Source organism: Alternaria hordeiaustralica, assembly GCF_023758085.1.
Source record: "Alternaria hordeiaustralica strain BMP 2776 chromosome Unknown scaffold_2, whole genome shotgun sequence".
Taxonomy (NCBI): domain Eukaryota; kingdom Fungi; phylum Ascomycota; class Dothideomycetes; order Pleosporales; family Pleosporaceae; genus Alternaria; species Alternaria hordeiaustralica.
In genome coordinates, this window is record NW_026056774.1 from 348,076 (window position 1) to 364,642 (window position 16,567).

The 16,567-nt window shown below is 52.8% G+C and overlaps 2 protein-coding genes across 2 annotated transcripts; one reads left to right on the forward strand and one right to left on the reverse strand.

Moving 5' to 3' along the window:
- Nucleotides 1-944: 944 nt before the first annotated feature.
- Nucleotides 945-2,228, reverse strand: J4E84_001583 (uncharacterized protein; the record flags this gene model as incomplete). The annotated part of the gene is made up of 1 exon (XM_049384215.1): nucleotides 945-2,228. The coding sequence occupies one exon, from the start codon at nucleotides 2,226-2,228 to the stop codon at nucleotides 945-947; it is 1,284 nt and encodes a 427-aa protein (XP_049247571.1).
- Nucleotides 2,229-2,925: 697 nt separating this feature from the next.
- Nucleotides 2,926-4,988, forward strand: J4E84_001584 (uncharacterized protein; the record flags this gene model as incomplete). Its single annotated transcript, XM_049384216.1, has 4 exons — nucleotides 2,926-3,079; nucleotides 3,139-3,207; nucleotides 3,264-4,597; nucleotides 4,656-4,988. The coding sequence occupies 4 exons, from the start codon at nucleotides 2,926-2,928 to the stop codon at nucleotides 4,986-4,988; spliced, it is 1,890 nt and encodes a 629-aa protein (XP_049247572.1).
- Between the last annotated feature and the right edge of the window lie 11,579 nt (nucleotides 4,989-16,567).

The following is a 16,567-nucleotide window of genomic DNA, read 5'->3' on the forward strand; positions in this document are numbered from 1 at the left end:
TGGTCTCCCCGTTTTATATTTTGACGTAGCTCTTCTGTGGACACGTCATGGTTATTCGAAACGGAAGATCAATGAGACGTCTCATGAGAGCATCCGGCCCCCGAGCTGGTCTTGGATGCACTGGCGTGGCGGAAATGGGTACTGCCAACATCCTTTTTGGAATGCTTTTCCCTCAACAGGGTTCAGTGATGATACGGCTTACCACGGAGTGGTTGTAGATCCGCTGGTCCGATGGTTCTATACAGGCGCAGGAGGAGCTCATATCCCTATTGAGAGCAATTATCACAAGTACCGGAATTTCGCTGAAGACAGTGAGAGTACGCCCCCTCCGGGATGGAGTCGGATTTCTCGCAGGTCTAGCGAGCGGACGATAATCAAGTACGTCACGCCATATGCCCCAAGGGAGTGGTTCTATTTCCCGATTCCACTGGTCGACACATCACTTGCGGTTACAATACCAATGCCGGTCTCGAGTAAAATCACCTGCCAGACTGAACACGCCTTTTTCCACCTAGTCAGGCTGGAATCTGATAGAGATTGCGATCTGACGCGTATCCATGATGCGGATGGGTTGAGCTCAGGTGTACTGATGGAAAGAGGAGACGTACCTGAACCAACCGGGAATAACAGGAGGGTTGAAGTGATTGCAATATCTACTAGTCGCGTAGGAGGTAGTGTTAGGGACGGTGAGATATCCTACTTACGGAAGTATTTCCCGCGACATTCAGACTTCTACAACGTTCTTTGGATCGAATGGATAGATGGTGTCGCTTACAGGAAAAATCTTGGTCACATCACCAAACCGGCATGGGAAGCTGCGGACAGGGAGCTCATCGATATTGTGCTTGGATGAAGAGGAACTCGGTTACGAACCCAGTAAAGGCAACACTCCACTGCATTTGTTTCTTGCATCGCTGAGTTTCGGTGTAAGCTCTCAATAGACCCTATTGTAGCGCTCCATTCACACCAGAGCACACCCTCGCTTTCAACAAGACATTACTCATCTCAGCATGCTCTCCCCACTCATCACCCCACTTGACCAGACCCGGGAATGCGCAGAACAGAAATCTCCGATCGACATCCATATCAGCGCCATCTTCCACAGCAGGATCAACGTCATTAACAGCTTCCATCGTGCGGTCATCAAACTGCATACTCGCATCTTGGCAGCGGAGGAAGAGCAATTGATAGCGTGCCTTTTGCAGTGCCAGTGTACGTTGCAGGCTGACGGCGTCTTTCAATATCCCGGTGAGCGTTGAATGAGCGGACGGTGGAAGGCTCACAGATGTCAGCGTGAAGAGTATGTGGCTGATCTCGCCGGTGAGCCGGTGTAATGAGGCTTCTTTTTCGATTTCCATGTCGCTGTTTGCCTTGCTACGCTCGAGTATTTGCACGGTAGCGCGCACCCATTCCCGATATGTGGTACCAAGATGCCGTGTGTACTCTGCGAGTGGTCGCAACGTAGCGAAAGGCCCTGTACTAGGTAGCCCAAACACAACAGGAGCATCGAAGATCTGCATGAGCGAATTCGACACGATAGCCTGATACAGCGCGAGCTTATCCGTGCTCCGAATATCAACACTATACAGCGGATTCAACGCACTGAGAACTTCGTCCGTCTCTTTCGGGAGGCTGTCGAGGTTCAACTTCGATCGCCGGAAGTTCGACACAGTCCATTCGCGCACGCGATTCGCAAGTTGTGAGAACGATTCTGCCAGCTCGCTATCCGTTATCTGCGCATCGATACGCGTGAGCGAAGATATGCTTGACTTCAGTGCTAGAAGCTGATGAAGTCTCTCTTGTGATTCCTTCTCGGTGGCGTGAAGGCGTAGGCGTAAGTCGTCTGCTTCGCCGTTCGACTGTGGTCGCTCAAGGCGGGCTTGATGTGTTTTGTCGTGCGACGCGAGCCGTTCTTCGAGCTGTGCCAGTGGGACTGTATCCGCATTCGAAGCCGACTGAGCGAGTTGCGCCCTCAGCTCCTCAATCGCGTCTTGATCTGCTTCCCTGTATTGTCTCAATCTTGACAGCTCCTCCCTAGCCAAGTCCTGTTCCTCCTTCGCAATCGCGAGAGCTCTCTCCAGATCCGCGATTCTGTGTGCCATGCGCGCGTCTACCGCATCATCGCCCGATGACGCCATTTCCGACTTGCTGTAAAGCTCATTGCTAGGCCCTGAAGGTGCAGTGTCTCTCTCGAGATCTACCGCACCTTCGCTTTTGCGCTTCAGCATATCATTGAAGGGGTATCGGCGTCGATGTACTTCGTCTTTCCTCGCATTGGGAGCGGCTACGGCAGCTTTCGGTGGAGTGACGACGTTGTTCGTGGAGGTCTTTGTTGATCTCGAGATGAGTCGGGTACCACGCTTCACGCTGAGGCGGTGGGTAGATTCTGAGGATATTAATACATGTTAAGACCGGGGGTCGGAGTGCTGAGGCTTGCCAGAACTCTTTCGTTCGGTCATAGCTGGGACCGGGCGCGTTCCGACCTAAGGGCGCATCGGAACCAACTTCAAAGCGGGCGTCAAAGACCCGAACCTCCACACCCCTCTCGAAGAATTTCACCATCGGATGGCTTCACGTGGGACGACACAAGTGTGCCTGGGCGAGCTGAATCCTGCAGCCTTGCGTGAGCTGACGATCACCAACCAGGGCCCGCAGCTGGGCGACTCCTACAGCAGTGGGTAGCGCGCGCCGTTCCTAGGCTTCGACATCACACCGCGCAAGGTTTCCGCCGGTGCCTGAATCATTCCATGTCCTTCAGGCAGACACACTCATGACCTCGACGTCTTCCCCGTATCCACGTCCACGCCCATGATACTCTTGTGCTTTTCGTAGGATTCAGCCCCGCGGTCCGACCCACGCGACAGCCACGCGATCTGCCGAAGCCGGCATTGTAAACAACAAAGATCAACACACCGAAGAATGGCCATGAACCACACGTTTCCCAATCGAGGAAGTAGCATTCCGTATACTTTCAATCCGGGGAGCAATGCGACAATCGACATAGGCAGCGTACCTGAAGTGGGTAGTACCACGAAGGATAGGTTGGTCGTCGGTGTCGACTTTGGAACCACCTACAGCGGTTTGTAGCAACTATTCCGTGATATGCGACCGATACGATTGGACGCTGAAGCTCGATAGGTGTGGCTGCCGTCTATAGTGCGACCCCTGACGACATTGACATCATCAAGACGTGGCCTGGCGGGAACGGTATGTTGTACTTGGGTTGACCAAATGCGCATCCATGAACTGACATGTACCCGCAGGTATCACGTCCGACAAAGTCCCCACCGAAATCGGTTACAGCGAACCACCCACTCGTAACGGCTCGGTATCGTCGCTCGATGCGCCTGCGAAACCTGCGCAGAACATAAAATGGGGGTTCCAATTCAAGCCAGAGGAGACGCGTCTCCGTTGTATAAAGCTGTTCCTCGACAGAAACCAGAAGCTGCCGCATTTCGTATCGCCGCTCGAAACCGCCGCGCAATTGCGCAAGTTCGAGAAGACGGTCATGGAGGCGGTCTCGGACTATCTGTCGCAGATATACAAACATACAATGGAGACTTTGACAAAGAGATACGGAGAGACGTTCATCAGCTTGACCAAGGTTGAGTTTGTCTTGACAGTACCTGCTGTGTGGTCAGACTCGGCGAAGGATGCGACGTTGAAGGCTGCGGAGAAAGCTGGCATGGGCAACAGACATGAGCTGAAGCTTATATCAGAACCGGAGGCGGCGGCGGTATATACTCTAAAGGCGATACAACCGAATCATCTGAAGATCGGCGACAACTTCGTCGTTTGCGATGCTGGTGGTGGCACCGTCGACTTGATAGCCTACAAGATCACCCAATTGCACCCTCTCCGTGTTGAGGAGTCAGCAGTTGGGACTGGCGGTCTCTGTGGTTCGACGTTTATCAACTATCGCTTCGAGGAACATGTGAAGCAGCGCATTGGTGCAGAACGCTATAACTGGATGCGCGAGAAGAAGATGAAGACTTGGAATATGGGGTTGAAGTACTTTGAGGAGTTCGTCAAGCGCAACTTCAATGAGGAGGAACACAATGAGGTCAACATACCCTTCCCGGGATTACCGGACGACGAGGAAGCGGGGCTTGACTCTGGGTTCCTTGTCATGAGTGCGGAGCAAGTCAAGGAACTATTCGATCCGGTAGTCCAAGAAGTTATAGATCTGGTGGAAGGCCAAGTCCACAGCATAAGAGCAAAGGGAGGTCTTGTATGCGGGATCGTCCTGGTGGGAGGCTTCGGGCAGAGCAATTACCTCTACGGTCGGATGAAGTCCCACTTCAATAGCGCACCTCCACCTCCCTATACCGAAAGACCAACGCACGCGGTCGCATTGAATGCCTCACAGGCAGTCGAGATATACCACCCCATACATGCATGGACAGCAGTGGTGCGTGGCGCAGTACTGCGCGGGCTAGAAGGCAACATGGTCATTAGCAGACGAAGTCGCTGGCACTATGGCACGAGCTATGCGACAGTCTTCGACGAGGCGAAGCATCCCATATCCGACCGATATTGGAGTCCGCTCTGGGAACGATGGATGGTGTCCGACCGGATGCAATGGCACATCGCAAAGGTACATACCCCCATCACCTTCTCTATGATATAACACAACATGCTAACCTCTCACACAGGGCGCACAGGTCTCCGAAAACAGACCTATATCATTCCACTACACGCGCAACTTCCGGCCGGGCCAATCCCTCATTGTAGAAGACGATCTCATAGCCTGCGACGCGGACACAGCGCCCGACTCCTTTAAGAAGGGTCTTATCAATGTTTGCACACTTACCACGGACTTGAACACGGTGCCGAAGAGCTTGTTTACGCGATTGACGACGACGAAGGGGGTGGAGTTTGATAATCTGGATTTTACGCTGGATATGCGGTGTGAGAGTGCGGGGTTGGTGTTCGAGCTGAAGGTTGATGGGGTGAGGTATGGGGGTGTTAGTGCGAAGTTTCATTGAAGAAGGAAGGCAGGCAGGGACGTTGATGGTGGGATGAGATCAAGAATGTGGTCCGGGAAGATTCGTGAAGGATCTAAACAGTCAAGAATATTAATCTCAGTCGAAAATTGGTTGACGAAGATTCTGTGGATGTGGTGCGCGTCAAGGTGTTTTTCGAGTGAGTGTCGATGTGTGACAGACGGTCGAGACGAATGTTATGCCAGGGCAGCCGACAGCGGACCATACACTTGATATCTACTGCCGATTTGCCGCATGCGGCACCACCTGTATCGGCTGCGGCGTTACTGCCCTGGCAAGATCGAAGGATGAAAGGATCGCATCCTGAGGTAAAGCGATAGGAGCGGTCGAAATCGCCGTGAATCTTGATCAGATCGCAAATCGCAACTGGGGGAAGAATCCTTCAACGGAGATATGGGTGCGAAGGAGTACACTGGAGAGCCCCATCGATGACCACTGCATTATTCGCACAGTTCTCGTCGGCAGTGCTTTGGGCTGCGCATGCCCAAAGATTAAAGGTTTCTCACGGATCACCATTAGGTTTTCGTGAGCACTCTATCTGAGAACGATAGCGACCCCGAGTAATGTCGAAAGTGTATATATCACCTAGGTTCCCAGCGTTTGGTAAACGGACATAGTACCCGTTGTAGACAACAGAACCGATGCTATTTTCTGAGAATAAGATGATTCAGCAAGGGCAGGGTGTCGAGCGTAGTTTGTGCTGCGGATTTTCGGATGCTGAACTATCCATGTGGTGCTCGTGGGGCAAGCGTGGATGGGATGATCCAGGGGGTGGGGAAGCCGGAAAACCTAGTTTTGCACTGTAATATTGTAGTCGTAAGAGATGGTTTGGTTTGTAGATTCCTAATCTACAAGTCATGGTCACATACCCCGGTTGTAAGACGCGTAGACGAGTTTAGGTTGTGATGGCTAACCCACGCGTAGACTATCGTGGCTGCATCATGTTTCCTTTTTCATACCAGCGCGATCCCGGGTATAGAGCCTCCCGGCAACGTGTACACTTGGCAGCAAGGCGAGCAGAGATCCTGATGCGGAACTAAAGTCCCGACGATTTGAGGTTTTGGTGATCCGACCTAGTTGTTCAAGGGGGTGCGCTGACTAGTGGAACCCCGCATTTGGGTTCCATGCGTGAAGATCGTTAGCAGCGATTTCACACCCTCGATCGCTCGGGGGACGTCCCGCCTGTAAGATCTCAACCTGTGGTGCGTGGAGATTGCCGTGGGCAGTGAGTGAGATTGGTGGCGTGATAGTCGATGCAGGTATTACCAGGTTTTGCATCGCATTTAGAAACCAGGACAAAGACATGCCCACGCGATGGATGTGGTCACTTGTGGGGCCTGTCGAGCGCAGCACACATCGATGGATTTCGCGACTAGATCTGTACGATACTGAATGCGGTAATTTGGGCGAATCATGGCTCTCGGATGCGAGTCCGATGAGAACTGCCGCGTATCGGATCGGAATCTCTACCGGTGGCACGGGCAAATCTCCCGAACAAAGCCGATGGGTGAATGGTTCTGGTGATACCCTCAGCATCCTTGATCAATATCGTCACTGCTCAGCATTTGGTCGCCGGAGTAAGACGATGTTCGAAGAAACAGACGACCAGCGATTCAGGGTCCATGAGGATACCTGCCGAGTCGTGCATGGTGCGTGGTTAGCGAACGGGACTTGCCATTTCACGCTTCTAGTACTACTGCACTCTAGTTAAGTAGAATTGTGAAACCAGCGCAACATGACGAAGGACCGATATCTCAAATCGGCTTTTCGATTCGAGATGCGTCCGTTGTACGAAGTGAACCATACTATCTCCAACCTTGATAGCATAGTATGGTTCAGGCGACGGGGCGGAATTTTATTCTCCCAAGGTGTCGCGGATAACTCCGTCGCAGCTGCGGTCGGGGACATATGACGTAGAAATCGAATGATTAGTTGGAGAAGAACCGTATTCCTAGGGTTCGAAGGCCCTGTCAGCAAGTGAGGCTGCGTGCCCGCTAGAATAAAGACTTTAGTATACCGGCTTTCTATATAAAATAGGAAAGGTGTCCCCGAGGCAATCGAACTTTAACCATAAGGCGAGCAATTCGACGGAGGCTCGGCCAAGACGTGATCGACCATGACAGCTGAGCGGAGATGACTCCGTAGCATTTTGGTCGATCATAATGCAGAGCTTTAGAGTCCGGCTGTTGATAGCGGACGCTGAGGAACTGTGCCAACGTCGAAGCGCGTCTAGAAGTATGTGGCCGGCGTTATTTTCGTGAATTATAGGCGAGGTGTTGCGCGGCTGTCAACGTGTCGCGTTCGCTCTCCTGAAGATCACCCACTGAGTTTACCAAAGCGGACACTAGCCAACGTGATGCTGATCTCCAGAGGTTCGGTATGGGGCTCCGCCATGTCGGGCAGACAGCGTGGCGACAAGACTGGACGTTCGAGATGCGCTAGGAAACGTGGTGACTGCCAAGCTAACATGGGCTTGGTGTTGAAGAGTGGTGTGAGGGCCTCAGCAAACTCAAAGTAGGGGAAAACGTTCATCTCAACGATGTGCTGGTGTGAATTCAAAGTGATGCGATTGGTCGTTGGAGCTCGAGCGCAACCACACCCAGGCTTCGGGCGGCGACGGTCAGTATCATGAACTTCCTAACCTCCAGTGGCCTACTCAAGGTTTGACCAAGGCGCCCTTACTCTTGGAGATGCTTTTCCCTCTAGACGATGAGCAGTCTCAGGTGTGGTTGTACGACTAGCTTATATCCGAGTATCTGCCCGTAGCTAGCTCTTGAGAAAGCGAGTGCGGAGACCACATAGCCGGGAACGGTCTCGCGTACGCTTTCAAAGCAATTCGCCGGTATACGGAGTACGGTGCGTTGTCGTTGCATAAGAACGAAGTTGTTGCATATGCGCAAGGATGAATGACCGTATCATGCGAAAGAACTGCCGTGGTGTCGATAGTTGCTCATATGGCTAAGGCGCAGGACGTGATAGTCGCTAGCGTCGAATCGAGCATTGAACGAAGAACCCACATAGAAGGTGGGAATGTATTCTGCGATGTGACATGTCCAGTCTGGCGGGCCTGGCGTATCGTTTGAGCTGGCGAAGGATCTGCTATACGCCCGGCATCTGTGTCTTTGTTACCTCGGTGAAGCCTGACCAGATGGAGGTTGCACCACTGTGTCGCCGTGGCGCAGACTGCAGGGCTGTGATGCAGCCATAGTCGTACACCCTTCTCCAAGAGTCCCGGAGATGCCGCAGTACAATGATTGTCGATGTAGTGAGACAAGTGGGGTTGCAATGCTGACATTCATGGCCCAACCCCAACGTGGGGGCACTGTGTAGTCGCTACTATAGGCAGGAAGTACCAGAGCTGCGCAACATTGATACGGCCCTGCGATATTGGTACTCGTGCTTTGATAACGAGGTGGTAATGTCGGTCATGTCCGCTGCTACCTACTATGAGAGGCTAGCAGTAGTGTCGAGGAGTGCTGGCCTGTATCGTGAGGACGGTGGAAGAGACGATGAGGTGGTGGAGCTTGATATCGCGCCGCCGGCGCATGTCACCAGGGCCAATCAGGGCGCGGTGGTGGTCGAGGTGAAGGACGCGCGGGGTTTTGGAGGTCTTGCTATCTGTGCGCAGCATGGCACTGCACTTGGCAGGTGCGCACTGCAAAGTCCCAGGGTGGAAGTTGCGATTAAGCGAGCCAAGACTAGCGAGGGGGAAGGCACGATGCAAGCCTCGCACGAGCGTTCACGAACGGATGAAGCGCCGTTCGCCTGTGCAGCGGCGCAAACACCAACTACTGATCACCATGTTATCCCCGACTTCTTGATAGCCGGCCCTCCGCCAAATCGATCGGTTGATGTCCGGTACGTTTCAGATACACTACACTACCACGTACAATTTAGCCAGAATACATGACTGAACTCTGCGCACGACCAAGGCGACTCGCATCCTCAGGCCTAAAGGCTGGAGAATCGGAGGGCATTATTACCGACGACCTGGTCTAAAAGCGTCAAATCGATATTACCCTCCAATGACGTGCAAAGCTAACACAGGCTGTCGGCACCGGCAGGATGCAGTGCTGACCGCGCGAACACGATGAGTAGCGGACACATGGAAGACAAGAAAAATGGAGAACGTGGGATAGCTTTCCCTGCTTCTTGGGCGGCGTTGGCGCACTGGGAAAAAGAAATATCCTACGCCTCACCATAGACGCGCCACTACGGACCGGTGGGGGGAGACGCTGTGCAGGTGCCGTCGGGAAATAGCAAGCCTGCTGGAAACCGTCTGACCACCGAAAATTCGAGACGAATTAATAGGCCCGAAGTGCTTTTGTATCAGATCGGTCTTCCACGTGCAATCGCCTGTCTTGGGCAACGCCCGTACTATTGGTGTGCAAGTCATGCAGCGACCGTAGCCAGAGCGCTGGGTCAGGCCTCATGCGCATTAACCGACGACCGGCGGCCATCACGTACTGCAATCCAGCTTGGCCAGTGACATGCTCGCTTGACCACGCTTGTGCAACGCAACTGTGGAATCGCTGATTATCCTCAATCGCGATGACGCGAGTGGAGATTAGTCGAGCCTTTGCCAGGGCCTTGCTAGCGAGATGAACACTGTGGAGAAGGACGCGCCTTCGCAGCCAATTTGTCGCAGGATAGCATACCATGACAGCGCCAGCAGTTCACGTCGGCGTCATCCCTGCACCACCCTTCGAGACCTCTCCAACGACCGCGAGCATCGGGGGATCATCGCAGCGGGCTTTCGCTACTGGGCGGTCACGTCACGACGTCTGCGTATTGGGCCCTCATCTGCGCAAACCAAACCCTACCAGTCTCCAGTCTGCGTCAGCTCTCTCGCTCAGGCACTTCGGCCCTGTCTCCATTGAGGCCTTTATCGCCGTCCTCATCATCTTAGATCCGGACACTGTTGAATCTCACCCTGGCTCAACCACGCTTCCCCGGCGACGTTCGTACGCACAGAGCCATGCTAAATTAACCTCACAGCTTGCATACTCCTTAGCATACTGCCTTGTATAGGCCCCTTACATACGTACCAGAAATCGGGGTCAGGCAAGACATTACATTCGTCTCTTCACCAATCCAAGGCCATCCACATGGTGGCTTGACTAGACTTTCACACAAGACGATGCAAGTGGATCGCGCCGCCGCTGACGCTAGGCGGCTACCGCTGGCTGTCATCGCATCCCACCGTCGAGACGTGACAGGCAAAGCATCCCAAACAGCGACTGTGCGAAGGGTCCGAGCCATCAAAGTCATGACGCTCGGACTTTGCTGGCCTGCACACCCATCCATCCCGCACATCACTTGGTCCAAGCGGGCCCACCAACAGCAACCTGGTCGCTTGGCCTCTAGAAGATGATCTTGTGCTTGTGAGGAAGGAGGATTGATGAACCCTGTGAAATCCTCTGGTGCGAAGAGGCGCTCCAACGCAGCAGTCCGGTTGCGTAGTAGCGTGGATATACTTCGCCACTTTTAATCATCCACTTGTTCAACCAAACAGCGTCGTCTAAATTTCTATATTCGGTCCCTACTTCTTTTCGTATGTATGCAGGCTTTTGCTTTTGGCGCCTGTTGTCCTGAAGATTGCAATGCGCCCCCGCTAACGAACGGCCGTGGTAACGACTAGCTGCCTTGAGCTGTCACTGTCGGTGCGCAACTGCTTCACCATCGCTTCTGCTACTTGGTTATTTACCTGGTTCTTGACTATTACTACCTCTTGGCCCCTGCTGTCAGTGCGCCTCCGAAGCATTGATTAGATCGAGAATCCCATGGCACGGTAGATCAGCAAGTGTCCCGTCGACCGCTCCGCAAGCAAGATCTTGTAGTGCCGGCTCCAGCGTTTGAGAAGTCGCCTCGTTTGACATCCCAGGTATGTACACTGTTTAGCTTCCTGTCCATCATGGATCTTTGTGGGGCCTTGTTGAACTTTAAACATTAAATGCTTATACCCTCAGGTCCTTCAATGCACTACGTATTGCCGCGTCTTGATATTCGGGTCTTGCGACAAGAGTGCGCCTCACATGGCTGTGGGTACAGAACGCCGCGCGAAGAAGACGGCAGCTAGATTAGAGCACTCGTTGCTTTTACAGCCCCTTCAGGACGCCATGTCATTCAACCCCCCGAACCATAACACTGGGTTTGGTCGTTCCCATGCCGCCGACACTGCTTCTACACCAAGCCCCACAGATCGACTCGAGTCCGCCCATGATTCTGCGACCGGTCAGGAACCCGCTACCCAACCTCACCAACATTCGAATAAGAAGAGACGCTCCTCAAAGAGCAAAGTACCGGGAGAGCTCCGCAAGTCCTCATCAACTCCACACATGCGCCACTTAGCTCTTGGAAACCCTGGTGACCTGTCGCCGACAAGTAACAAGCCGAGGAACAAGCTAGGATACCATAGAACCTCAGTTGCTTGTGGTAAGTGAACAAACAGCGCATTCTGGTGTCGTGCTCGATCACTGACTGTTGGGAACAGGGCATTGCAGGCGCAGAAAGATACGATGTCTTTTAGCTCCCGACGATCCCGCAGGCCGTTGCTCCAACTGCATTCGGCTGAAAAAGGAATGCAACTTCTACCCAGTTGAGCATAACCCTGATATGCCGCAGCCCCAATCTATCTCGTCGAAGTCGGGTAGTGCAGTTCAACCAGCTACACCTGTCTCTACTTCACCTCGGCACCCTTTGTCCTCCTCAGGCGATGCCATGGAGTTCCGTACACCATTCTCTGGACCTGCGTCGAACGGGCAACCTCCAAACTTCGGATATCATGGCGACCACGACAGTGATCCTCACCATGCATCTGTCACCAGTGGCCGTAGGTTTAATGCTGCCTCAGGCCCGCATTCGCTGACGAACAAAGTCCCAGTACAGCACCCTCCTTACCCTTATCCTCCTCCAATAGAAACCCAATGGCCACCAACGAACAGTTTCCTACCTTCATCCACCGTAGGCGAAAGCCCCACGTGGCGCAATTCACCTTCAACCGCAAACTCAGCGTACGGGAGCGAATCAAACGTTTCAGGTGGTCATACACCAGCCGCAATGAGTACGAGCTCGACCATGTCATACGGTCACCAGGACGGCCACTGGAGCCAGCAACCATCGTTTCAACCACCATCACGCTCGATGTCGTACGGAAACATTGAAGGACTCCCGCAACAATATTCAGGCCAAGGTCTCGGTATCCAACACGAAAACTACCGGAGAACTTCTCCGTATCCATATCCGACCTCGATAGACACAAATCCTTCCACAATCCACGCGACCACGATAGGCGCATCCACAGCGGCGCCATTATCTGCACCCGTTGTTCCGAACCACTCGTATTATCCAGCTCCCTGGTCATCATACGACGCCATGCCCAACCATGGACCACCAATGCCTACAGCTGGGCGTTCTATGAGTGCGCAGTGGTATGGGGAGCCAGGACATCTCGACCGGGTACAAGAGGAGGTGACCCCACCAATGGCATACCATCACCAAGGGCTACCACAATTCTACTCCGGAGCATAGTTAACTACCAAGCGCATAGCGGTTACAACAGTACAACTTTCGCGCGGTTCCACAACCTGCAAATTCCGATCTTACCCTCTGTATGGTGGCCAATGGCATGGGTCAGGGAACACTTTGGCGACAGCTCTGATGTGAGCGGTCTTATCAAAATCATCATTTCCGGAGTTAGAGGCGCGACACGACTGGAATTACGATACATGGTTCGGAGATCATGCTTTTCCAATGGGCCAATAAGTGATCTTGGGCGTTACTAGCATTGCAAGTTTTTGGTTTTCAGCTTCACAAGGACTCCATAACGGGGCGTCATTCTTCCAGGTTCATTCAGGTTTTGCTTGGGCAGCCTTCATGTCCCAATTTCGGCGGTTTCGTTTCACACTTCCAATCAGCATCTCACAGCCACTATCACATGTACAAACAACGCCGATTGGAGGATCATTTAGAGAGATGCTACCTGTAGCTTTCCGAATACTTCGAAAGCATATGCGCCGAATTCGATACCCAGATAGTAACATATCGCTACTTCACTACCTGAGCACCTCGGCACGTTTGTGACACCTGTTTTCTGTCGTTCACGGTATGGCGTCCCCGCAACTACAGCAAGCATACGTTACCCACATGGTTTCACGGGGACCGTGGGGTCACCAATGCGAAACCGACTTGTCAAATACCACCGGGTACTTTGCAAGTCATAATTATGTTCAGAACATGGTACTTCCTGGTACCAATGAAAGTATTGTTCTGGAAGGTGGCATGGCTGTCTTGGCTTTGGCCTGAGGCACACACGCAATGCTCGGCGAAGGCAAGGCGCTCCGAAGTAAAACTACGGTTGAACGGAATATTCCCAAACACCTATACTTACATCATGCTTACGAAACTCCCATGATCAGTAATCTTTAGACAACCCCATTTTATATACCTTCTCTACGCCAATACCAGCAATGCAATGGGTACAACTATCTGTGTGTCAATCAGACAATGCATGAAGGTCACGGACCGGCTGTTAGCAAATGGCATCGCACTGAAGCCTCATTACACGCGCGAAGATGAAGCCACGCAACTAGCCGTACTTTAGCATCTTCGTACCTGCGTCTACGAGGTACGATCTATAAAACCGGTTCTATGACTTCGGTCGTTCAACCTTGAATGAAAAGAGCCTTGGATAAAGTCAAAAGTCATCCGTCGTCAGCAAACCCTAATGACGTTTGACCTTTGTGCAAGCGAAGCATGTATCCCAGGACCCGGAATAAATTCGCTTCCCAGCCCAAACCTGCGGACATTGCGCAGACGCCCAGGCCTCCTGTCCAGACTTCTTGAGACTGTCGTATGCAACTTGGAATACGTACCCGAACCTCGGTCATTCAAAGGTGGCAGACGATCCACTTTTTCTCGTCGCTTCTCTACGGTACTGGGTAAAGCTCGGACCGTGATTAATCCTCCTTCAATTCCGGACCATGAGACAATGGCTGCGGAGGGAACGGAAATTGCTTTTGCCTTTGGCTCCCAGTTTTGCTGGACCAGGACTCGACTTTTTCCCCGCTACCACACAGCCGGGTAGGAGGCCCGTCGACGTTTGCTCCGGAATGACCCTTGATCTTTTCCGACCATGTTCTTGCTGATCCCACTTGGCTGAATCATGGGCCAAAGCCTCGGTTGTTAATCCTCTCGGCGCTCTTACCACAAATGTGGAGGTGTGCCTGTACGGACTAAATCGAACAAAGAGAATGTGGGTTCAGCGCGTGGACACGATGTGAAGAGGTGCGTTTTTCTGCTTATTCCCAGCAGCGGCTACTGCATGGGCTCAAGGGTCTCTGTGGAGAGGCGTGCGTAAAAATCGCTAGTTCGCAACGACCACGTTAGTCGAATTCAGCGTAGTTACGTACACGAGCTGGTGGTCACCACGTTTACAAGTTTCAGCGACACTCTCGAACCACTCGGCAGCCGCAAACTTCATGCGCGCAGACATTCAAAGTTACACACATGTACGCGCAAGCCACTGCAGCCCTATGCGCAAACGACATACTGGCAGCACGATGTTACATCATTTGGTGACACAAGTTCAGGGTTTCTCGAAGGATTCAGAGGCGTGTCTAGGCATCCAATCGCGCATTTCTCCCATGCAGGATACTGGGGCACAAGAGGTTTGTCCTGTCACAGTTAGGCGTGCTGGCGGGATGTCTTCCGGCAGTAGTACTGTATCCACACAGATCCTCAGCATCATCATCATCGGTCTGCACACCAGCTTGTTTTCATCACAGTCCACCACGATTACCAGCTTCCTAGCGTCGCAAAAGCCGGCCGTTGCCGTATGACAGTTATCGGCATCTAACCCCTGCAACGGAAGGTTGCAACGAGTGTCGCAATCGCGTTCGTGCGCGTCTGCAGGGCAAAGCTGAAGGAACATGCACGCAAGGTTGGGAACGCTACCTTCCCCATCGCTCGACTGACGCATACCCAACCGCAAGAGTCACTGGCCTGTTACTCATGGAAAATTCACGCGTGTAAAGCCGCGGAACTGAACCCTGTCAGATCCGCCTATCCGTGCTTCCTGTCAGTCATTGAGCGCGCACCGTACCTCCCGTTCCGCTGGGTTTTGACGCGGTTTCGACGATCCAGGCCTCCTTTGCGAACATCAAGCATAAACGCCTGCAACCACCCTGGCGGCCATGTACGCCTAACGGATTTTCGAGACATCCAACGAGTCGGAAAGCATGCAGCCACTACATTTTCACACACCACCCAATAGCCTTTCCCTCGCGTCTCTGACCCAACCACCACGACTGTCAAACAATCTAAACTGCATACCAACAAAGCAGCGTGACTTGCACGCAATGCGCTCATGCTGCACCGCGCCGCGAGGCCACAGCTGCAGCATTAGCCGTCCATCTTTTAAAGTCCACTTTAACATCCTTCCATCCGATCCGGGCAGGATTTCCGAGCTACGCCCCAATCGAACGTATAGATGAACAGCACACACGTCCGGCATTAGGCAAGCAACTCAAAGACTCTGTTCGCTGGGTCCGCTGCAAACGCAACATGCGCGGTCGGACCTCTCTCACGTTTTTGCTGCTCGTGTGTCATCACATATAGGCAGCGCGTGCTGCACTCCAGACTCTTGGCTTCACGCATGGCGCGATTGCGCAAACTTACATCCGCGCGCTATGGCATCGACGCTTTGGTTGCATGTGCGGACAGGCGGTTTGTGGAGTACCTGCATGTCTGTTCACATAGCTATAGGCGGGCAGGGCTATGTTGTGCATGCGCCTTCCCATTATAACATGGCTGAACCATAGAGTAGGTAAGATGGACAGTATGCGAGTCATTTCGGCGGATAGAGGCCTTCCCGGTGTCAGTGGATGCTGTGGGTCGGTCGAGATATGTACTCATGAAGAGTGAAGCTGTGTCTTGCATCGCATCGCATCATGCAAGACTACTACGAGATAGGAAGACCACGATGACCTTCCTCTAGCTTATCCCTCAAGACGGATATCCGCGCAACTTCCCCGTAGCCCCCTAACCACCTACGTGTCTCTCTACTCCGGAGTAACCAACCCCGATAAAGACCTTCCCTTACGCCTACAATTCCAAAAAGACTCCAGCAAAAGACGGTCCGAATAGCAAGCGGAACTAGTACATGTCAAATAGTGCTTGATGTGGGTTGCAGACTAGATGCTCTTCCACCGGCTGCTTTACTACAGTAACCGGTGCGGCGTGCCCTAGGTTTGAGCTAACTGCTGGCTGCCTACTGTACGCCTGCTGATCACTACAGATGCGTAAAGGCTTGTTTGGATGTTGAAACAGAGTCTGGGGCTAGGAGAATGCCGGTAGCTTACATGCGTGGTCGCTAAGGTGTCTTCGTGTGATTGAGAGTATTCATGCGCTTGAGCAGATGTGCCCTATCAAGACGATGAGGATGGTCACCGATGATGGTGCGAGGGATTGTAGGCGTAGTGTCTCGCATAGATTTGGAGAGGCTTGAAGTAAAGATACGTAGGTACTATGCTGAAGTGAGACTTTGAGGTGATTAGACCTTG